A 9,452-nucleotide genomic window follows, 5' to 3' on the forward strand; every position below is an offset into this window, starting at 1 on the left:
TAATAATAATAATAATAATAATAATAATAATAATAATAATAATAATACATTTTATTTCTAGGCGCCTTTCTTGGCACTCAAGGTCACCTTACATTGTCAATCATAAAAACAGACACAATATTATACACACAGTAAAAACAAGTAAAATAGAATTAAAATAAGACAATGCAGTTGCAATCACAGAGTGCAGGCTTCTTTAAACAGATGAGTTTTGAGTTTGACTTTGAAATGTGGCAGTGAGTCTGTATTACGAATATCAGGTGGGAGTGAGTTCCAGAGCTGGGGAGCAGAGCAGCTGAATGCTCTGCTCCCCACCGTAACAAGATGGGCAAGGGGAACAATGAGCTGAATAGAAGAAGAGGATCTGAGGGTATGAGCGGGTGTAGCAATGTGAACAAGGTCCGAAAGGTATGGAGGAGTGAGGTTGTGGACAGCTTTGAAGATAAGGAGGAGTATTTTGTAGTTGATGCGATATGAGATGGGAAGCCAATGAAGTTGTTGTAAAACAGGTGTGATGTGATGGATTGATGGGGTCCGTGTAATGATACGGGCAGCTGAATTTTGGACCAGTTGTAATTTATGGAGGGTTTTCTGAGGTAGGCCAAAAAGAAGAGAATTACAATAATCTAAACGAGAGGTGACCAGACTGTGGACCAGAACAGCAGTGGAGTGAGGAGTGAGGGAAGGACGGAGACGATTAATATTTCGAAGATGAAAGTAGGCTGACCGAGTGATATTATTGACATGAGAGGAAAAGGAGAGGGTGCTATCAAGGATGACACCCAGACTCTTAACCTGATGGGAGGGAAAGATGGAAGAGTTATCAACCGGAATGGAAAAGCTATGAAGTTTATTTAGTATTGATTTAGTGCCAATTAAAAAAAGTTCTGTTTTATTGCAATTTAGTTTAAGAAAGTTTGAAGTGAACCAGTGTTTTATTTCAAGCAGACAATCAGTGAGGGACGAAGGTGGAAGTGTTGAGTTAGGTTTGGTTGAGAGATAGAGTTGGGTGTCATCCGCATAGCAGTGAAACTGAATATGATGTTTGTGAAAAATGAAACCAAGGGGGAGAAGGTAAATGATAAACAACAAGGGTCCCAGGACGTAGCCCTGTGGAACACCTGAGGTAACAGAAACAGGATGAGATATGGAAGATTTTAACTGAACAAACTGAGTGCGGCCTGAAAGGTATGACTGGAACCAGTTGAGAGGTGTATTTACAATGCCAAGTGAAGAAAGTTTGTCCAGAAGAATGTTGTGTGAAATTGTATCAAAGGCCGCCGTCAGATCAAGCAGGAGGAGTATGGATAATAAACCAGAATCAGCAGCAAGGAGAAGGTCATTGATGATTTTAATGAGTGCTGTTTCAGTACTGTACAAATAACACACTGATGTTCCAGTTTTTAGTTTTCTACACCGCCTTATAATCTAGCTGTTTCTTTTTCCGCTACTTTTCCTTTTGACTGTCCTTTTGGTTGCCATTTTATTTTTAAAATTTTTTATTTGTATGCCTCTTTTATGACTGTCTATTGTTGCCGTTGTTATCCACTGTTGTCATCACTCTTTGTTAAAATCAGGTCTCTCTTGTAAATGAGTCCCCGAGGCTCAATGGAATTAACCTGTATAAATAAAGGTTGAATGAGTGAATGAATGTGACAGCCTAAGGATTTTATTCAACAGTTTTCTGATTTTTTAGTGGACTACATCCCAAGATTGGATAAGCTGTTGAATTGTGGGGACTTTAATATTCATGCTTGCCACCCTTCTGATCAGCTAGCTTCTGATTTTAGCAATATTTTAACTTTTAATTTAATATAGTTTGTACATGGACCCACACATCTTCTTGGGCATACCTTGGACCTTAATATTTCACATGGGCAGTGCATCTCATTTTGTGAAACATCTGAGACTCACTCATATCACTTCCCCGTCATGTTGGAGTTCCGCCAGTAGACCAGTACGCCTGCCGTTGTGGGTCACTGGCATTGTAAATGGAAATGGTAAATGGACTGTACTTATATGGCACCTTTCTATCTTATCAAGACACTCAAAGTGCTCTACAACACAGTCTGTGTCCTCATTTACCCATTCATACAGCACTCTACTATCCCTCTACACAGACTTCTCAGTGCTTTATCACATTCATACACCGATGGGACACACATCGGAAGCAATAAGGGGTTCAGTGTCTTGCCCAAGGACACTTAGGCATGTGACTGCTGGTGGAATCGAACCCCCAACTCTTGCATTGGAGGACGACTGCTCTAACCACTGAGACAGCCAGACAGTTTACAGCATGCTTTTATGGATTCACAGTTTTATGTTCCCAAAGAACTTTGTCGGATCATATCCTTACCTCTCTCCAACCCACCTGCTCTGAAATTCTGGACTCCATTGCTACTTTTTGGTTTAAATTCACCAAACCGAGGGCAGAGCCATGATTAAATGATGACACATGTGCCCAGGCAAAAATGCAGAAAAGCAAAATGACAATGGAAGAAAGATAAACTACTTCCAGTTCTAAAACTTTTTGGAGAATGTCTTGCTGTATTCCAGAGATCTGTTAAAGAGGCAAAATGCCTATTGATCTGGTTTCATTTCAAACAGTAGCCATTATCCTAGAGTGTTATTTAACACAAGTAACTCTGTTGTTAACCCTGTTACTTGTGTTCTACCAGATGCTACAACCGTTAACTGTGAGAACTTTCTTCATGTCTATATATAATAAATGACCTCAATCAGACAGGTTACTGCTTCTACTGCTGCTTCATCAATCATCTTCAATCTGCTGTTGAAGTTTCAGTTGTTTAAACACCTTGAACCAGTTTGTCTCACTTCTTACTGAAGATGTTCAACACATGAAGCTCAATAACTGCCCTCTGGAATTCTTCATTCTAAGTTTTTGAAATAATACTTAATACTTTATTTATAAGGCCTTTTAAAACAACCACAGCTGTAACAAAGTGCTGTACACATAAAATCAAGAACATTTAAACACATAAAAGAATAAGACAGTTCCACAGCTCCAGCTTCTTATCTGCCAGTGAGGTGATGTTCCATATCCCTAGAGCTAGTCTATGCTACCAAGAATCGGTATGGCCAGGGACCCTCCCTCGCCTGCTGCCTGACATGCACAGCATCTGACCTTGATGGACCTCCCCGTGTGGATTTGACTTCCTTTTATTTTTTCGGGCTTGGCCCGGCCGAGCCCCAGGAGTCACGGCTCAACCACCAGGCAATCGCCGCTAAGTCCCCCGCCCCCCAGGCCTGGCTCCAGTGAGGTGCCTTGGTTTACCTTTTCTGGGTAATGTTATTTGATGTATCTGTTGTTTTTTCATAAAGGTTGTGAATCACTCTTTGTCTAACCCCTCTCCTGAGACCTGTTTGCCATAAGGAAAACCTACTAGGGGCTGATGACTCTGAAGACATAGCCCCCAGGATCACAAGGGTACTCTAACCCCTCTACCATGTTAAGGTGGCGATTCTGTGGAGGGGCAAATTTCAGACCCACAGTTAAAAACTTGAGGATTAAGAATATGAAATTTGCTAAACAAATACCCTCTGTAGTCAAGGCCAGCTCTTTCAGCTACAACTTTTAACCAAAGTTAAGATTTTTTTTTTTTAACTGTCCTGGAAAAAAACGTTCATGCTTTCATTAGCTCAAGGCACGATTATTGCCATGCTCTGTATGTAGGAATCTCCCAATTCTCCATCAGACACTTTCAGCTGGTCCAAAACGCTGCAGCCCGACTTTTAACCAACACCTCCAGATGTGAGCACACCCATTTTATTGTTGCTCCATTGATTTACAGTCCATTTTAGATTATATTTTAAACTTTTATTATTCACTTTTAAAGCTTTTAATGGTCTCACCAAACCTTTTTTTTTTTTTTTTTAGCAGATCTAGTAGATTTCTGAGTATGGGACAACCTTAACATCAACTATACACCTTTAGAGATTCAGATTCAGAAAGATTTATTTGTCATACACACCACATGTGGTACATGAGGTGGAACAAAACTATGTACACAGGGTCCCAGTCACATCCAACAAAAACACAAATTGTAAAGAAAAACAACAAGATCTGAGTCATGAACTAAGAATACACAAGACTAAGAATGCGCTAAGCACTAATAGTACAAAAACAATGCGCCAAAACAACAGAAGCACCAACATGAGTCAGTGTGAGCAGATAAGGCCTAATGAACACAACAACATGAAATAATCAGCAGCATGAGATCAGCATCATGGATAGTCAGCAGCACATATCACAACCAAGTGGCATTACAGTGATTTTTTTTCACAGTGATTTTTTTTTCAGTCATTTTTCACAGTAATTTTTCCTGGTTAGAGATTCTTGAGTCTAACAGCCTCAGGGTAGAAGCTGTTCCTTAGCCTGGTGATTCTACACTTAATGCTCCTCAGCCTTTTGCCTGACGGGAGCGGGGTAAAAAGTGTGTGTGCTGGGTGAGTGAGGTTCTTAATGATGCAGGTGGCCTTCTTCCTGCATCTGGAGGTGTAGATGTCTGTGATGGTGGGGAGACTGACTCCAACATACTTCTGTGCAGCTTTCACCACTCTCTGCAAAGCTTTTCTTTCTGCAGCTGTGCAGCCTCCATGCCACACATTGATGTTGGAGCACAGGATGCTCTCCACTGCACACCTGTAGAAGGAGGTGAGGACTGAGCTTCCCAGTCCAGCTCATCTCAGCTGTCTGAGGAAGTAGAGTCTCTGTGTGCTTTCTTGATGAGGTTGGTAGTGTTGTTGATCCAGCTGAGGTTGTTGTTCAGGTGTACACTCAAGTACTTGTAGCTGGAGACCAATTCCACCACAGATCCTCCTATGTTCAGGGGTGGTGGTGGTGGCGTGTGTGTGTGTGGGGTAATTCCTTCTGAAGTCCACAACCATCTCCTTCGTCTTATTCATTGATGTGAAGGTTGTTCTTCTTGCACCAGCTCTCCAGGTGTTCCACCTCCTGCCTGTAGCTGGACTCATCGTTGTTTTTGATGCATCCAACCACCGCTGTATTGTCTGCAAACTTGACAGCCTGAATGGGTTGGTATGCAGTCATATATTAGCAGAGTGAACAGGAGGGAGCTCAACACACAGCTCTGGGGGGAGCCTGTGCTGAGGGTTATGGTGGAGGAGGAGAAGTCGTGGATCTTCACAGGTTGTGGTCTGTTGTTTAAGAAGTCTAGGACCCAGTTGCATAGAGAGGAACTTAGTCCTAGTGTGAGTAGTTTGTCCATCAGGGTTTGGGGGATCATGGTGTTGAAGGCGAATGTGAAGTCCACAAAGAGCATATGGACGTAGGAGTCCTGTTCCAAGTGGATGAGAGCAGTGTGGACCACAGAGGAGATGGCATCCTCTGTTGATCAATTCTCGAGTATGCATACTGGTGAGGGTCCATGTTGATGTTGATGTTAGCTTTGATGTGGGTCATGACCAGTTTTTCGAAGCATTTAGCGAATATCAGGGTGAGGGCTACCGGCTGATAGTCATTCAGGGCAGTCACTGTAGAGCACTTTGGAATTGGGATAATGGTGGCAGTCTTGAGGCAGGTGGGAACTGTTGCCAGTGTGAGGGAAGAGTTAAATATGTCAGCCAGCACCTCGCAGAGCTGATCGGCACAGTCTTTCAGCACCTTCCCCGGGATGTTGTCCGGGCCAGTTGCCTTGTGAGGATTGATCCTCCTGAAAGTACTCCTTATTTCTGCTGAGGTCACGCTGAGGAACTCTTCTTCTTGTGATAAGTTGAGTCTGGTGCTGGGTGGTCTGTTCGGGTCCTCAAAACATGCATAGAATCTGTTGAAAGCATCAGGCAGTGATGGATCCCTAGGGCATTGTGTACCTCTGCCTTTATAATCCATTATGCTGTTTACTGTTTGTCCCTAAGTCCAAATACAAATATTTGGGTGACCGGGCTTTTCGGTCACTGCAAAACAGAAGATACAGTAGTGGGATGTGACCAAAGAGTAAACCAGAATAGTGATAGGTGAGAGGGATGGACAGTGGCCAGCAATGTTATGGAGGTGAGAGGTGAAAGTAGGCTGAACGAGTGATGTCACATATGTGGGATTTAAATGATAATGTGTTGTCAAGGATGACACATAGACTCAACCTGGGGGTGGGGGGAGAAACTGATGTGCTGTCAATGAAAATGGAAAAGTCGCTAGTTTTTGCAACGGTGGATTTAGTGCCAATGAGAAGTTCTGTTTTGTCACTGTCCAGTTTCAGGAAGTTGCTGCTGAACCAACATCTGATATCATAAAGGCAGTCAGAGAGTGAGGTGGGTGGGAAGGTGGAGGAAGAGACGGTAGAAACAAAGAGCTGGGTGTCATCCGCATAACAGTGGAATTGAACGTGTTTTTAGAAGAGGTTGCCAAGCGAAAGTTGTAGATGATATGTACAAGCTTAGTGATTAACAGTTCAGGAGTTTATCAAGCAGGACATGAAAAAGTTCATGAAAAGATAAATACAACATCGGATGAGCTGCTCTGTCATTATGTATTTAACAAAAATAAATCTAAACCTTAAAATATGTTCCTGAAAATCAAAGTGTTCTTAATGCTTGACAGGATTTAAGATTATAACAACCAGTCTGCTGAACTAATGCACCTGACTAAGCTGTTTTCAGAAACTATGCTCTGTAGAAATGAACTTTATGCTGGTTTCCAAGAGAAAACACCAATCCCCCGAAGCAAAGAAAAAAGTGTATGTGGCAGCCATGTTGGATTTTGACGTGTCAACCCTATTTTTGATAGTGACCTTCCTTAGGCTATGTAGCCACACACCAAAATGTAAGGTAGCACCTCACTTATTTTTCAGGTTATCAAGCTCAAAATATGGACAGATGGCGAGTATTTCCAATTCCACTCTTCATTCCGCGACAGGGGACAAAAACTTAAAACTGCACAAATGCCAACACTTCTGGAAGAAAGTATTTTTTCACAGATGAATTAAGTAAAATAATCTGACTTAAACACATAGCTTCATGTTTAAAAAAGAAACTTTTTGTTCCTCATACATACTCTTCAGCTCAGTGATGGGAGGAGGAATGATCTGTGTCTGTTTTATAACCAAGTAAAGTTTCTGAACTCTGAAGTACTCTAATGTCAAACCTGAAGAGGGAGGTGTATCCTGAGGGGCAGTGATTTTAAACACACCAGCAAATCTCCAATCAGATCACCAATAAAGAAAACAACCTATGTGCTGCAATGGCTCAGTCAAAGTCCAAACCTCCAACATGACTGAAATACTTGGCAAGACCTTGTTGGAGCTGTGCAGAAACAGAAGAAAAGAAAAGCTCCTATACTCTGGTTTCAGTTTTAAACATGGTTCTGTAATCTGTTGGGTTATGAGGTGTATCTTTCTCTAGTCACTCTTTATAAAATGTTTTTACTTGAATATTTATATTTCCAACTTGTCTACAGTTGGCCATTACACATGCTGTTCCCAGTGGAAGAGACATTCATGCAGTAAACTAACTTTTTCTGTTTAAATAAAGGAAAAAGTCAGTTTCCACACTTGTCTACAATCACTGTATTGACCTGTAGAAAAAGGCCGACATTCATCAAAACCCAGAGTCGCAGCTCAATAACAAACACAAAAAGTAAGAAAAAGTCAACAGATGGGGGATTTTGGTGCAACACAGGCTTATCAGTCTTCCATTTATTTATTTTGCAAGGTTGAGAAAGGTCTCTGTGAAGAAAGCATTGATTATTTTAACTCCTTTAGAGCTGAGGCCCCTTTCAGTCGCAGATTAAGGAACAGTTATTTGTTTGGTACAGTTTTAATCAATCTGATGTAATAAACTTTCTGCCTTCTGCCTCCACACTTTAGTGACACAGGCAAAGAAACTAAAGTTTGTATTCTGATTTAAATTAGTAACACTTAGAGGTTTGAAAATATTCATTATTTTCAGCTCATTGTAAATCCTCAACTTTCATGTTGCAGTTTACTTTCAGGAATGGTAAGATTCAAGAGACCATATCATGATTATTTGAGTTTAAGTGTTGCACAAAAATGCGTCAGCTTCTCATACCGTACATTTCTGCATTAGCTTTGGCTTGCCTGTTATTCCTAAACCTTGTTGAAGCCCAGACCGCTCTTGGACAAAAATTGTGAAAAACTATGAAGCGGCAGTTCCTTTTCTTAAAAAAATCTGTTCAACTGCTTATTTATTGTAACATGTTCACATTTAGACTGAGAAAAATAAAGAAGTTGGTGTTCAAAACCTAAAGAGCATCAACTAGTTTAATCTTTCCCTGACAGATTCTCTAATTTACCTGTGCTTTTCCTTTGTGGTCATGCCTGTTGGATTTTTTCCCCCTTCAGGCAAAACGGCATGGGTTGGGTGTCCATGATGGCGCGTGTCGGAGCTATGGTGGCCCCCATTGTCCAACTGGCTGGGGACCACGTGCCCTGGCTGTCTGGTTTGATCTTTGGAGGAGCTCCAATCCTCTCTGGAGTGGCAGCAATTTTTCTACCAGAGACCCTCAACGTGTATCTTCCTGACACAATTCAAGATGTGGAGGAGAGGTGAGATCAATCCTTTCTGAAGACATAAGAATCGTTTAGACAACAAAAACAAAACGGGTCTGTTTGTTTGGTTTCTTAAAAACCGTACAGATTTATCTTTTCTATTTTTTGTTTTGAACACAGGGAATCTGAAAAAAGCTCCAAAGCGTCGCCAAAGGAAGCGATGATCCTTCAGGACACTCAGTCGACTCTCCTCAAACAGACTGCCTGAGATGCTCACAGACAGCTTTGCTGGATCCGCTGACCATGCCAAGAAAATAAAGCATCAAGTTTATTCCTTCCACCTGTATATCTGAACCTGACAAAGTTTATTTACTCGAGGAGTTTGGTAATATTTTCCTGAAAGTTCAGTAAAATAAACTAAAGGGCCTGCAGACAATCAGACAAACTGTGGGTTTGTTGATATTAAACTTGTTTTGAGAATATTAGGACTCACATTGTGCTTTATATTTCAAACATCTCTGTAGAATGATTTTTTTTCAAAGCAAGGTAAAAACTTGATGACTTGTCACTTTATAAGCAAACTTAGTTTTTGTAATTAACAAATATTTTATGAGAATGAATCACATTCAGATTATGGTTTTATGTTGTTGTTTTTGTAAAATACTTACACTTTTATTTAAATTCTAATGAGTTTCATTGAGAGGCAGCATGGTGGCGCAACTGGTAGAGCTGCTGCCTCTCAGAGAGCAGGTCCCTGGTTCAAACCCCGGTCCAGGGGCCTTTCTGGGTGGAGTTTGCATGTTCTCTCCATGCATGCGTGGGTTTTCTCCGGGTACTCCGGTTTCCTCCCACAGACCAAAAGACTGATTGGTAACTCTAAATTGTCCCTAGGTGTGAGTGAGAGAGTGAATGGTTGTTTGTCTCTATGTGTCCCTATGATGGACTTGCGACCCGTCCAGGGTGTACCCT

The 9,452-nt window shown here is 41.4% G+C and overlaps 1 protein-coding gene across 1 annotated transcript in view; it reads left to right on the forward strand.

Moving 5' to 3' along the window:
• The window catches only part of LOC119420591 (solute carrier family 22 member 6-like), a 14,190-nt gene extending 5,439 nt beyond the window's left edge, over positions 1 to 8,751 (forward strand). Inside the window, exons 9-10 of the mRNA XM_037688008.1 lie at positions 8,337 to 8,540; positions 8,664 to 8,751. Coding sequence (XP_037543936.1) covers positions 8,337 to 8,540; positions 8,664 to 8,751 — 292 coding nt within the window. The remainder of the gene's footprint in view (positions 1 to 8,336; positions 8,541 to 8,663) is intronic.
• Positions 8,752 to 9,452: the final 701 nt, after the last annotated feature.

This window comes from Nematolebias whitei, chromosome 14 (assembly GCF_014905685.2).
Source record: "Nematolebias whitei isolate Nwh7 chromosome 14, NemWhi1, whole genome shotgun sequence".
NCBI classification, from domain to species: domain Eukaryota; kingdom Metazoa; phylum Chordata; class Actinopteri; order Cyprinodontiformes; family Rivulidae; genus Nematolebias; species Nematolebias whitei.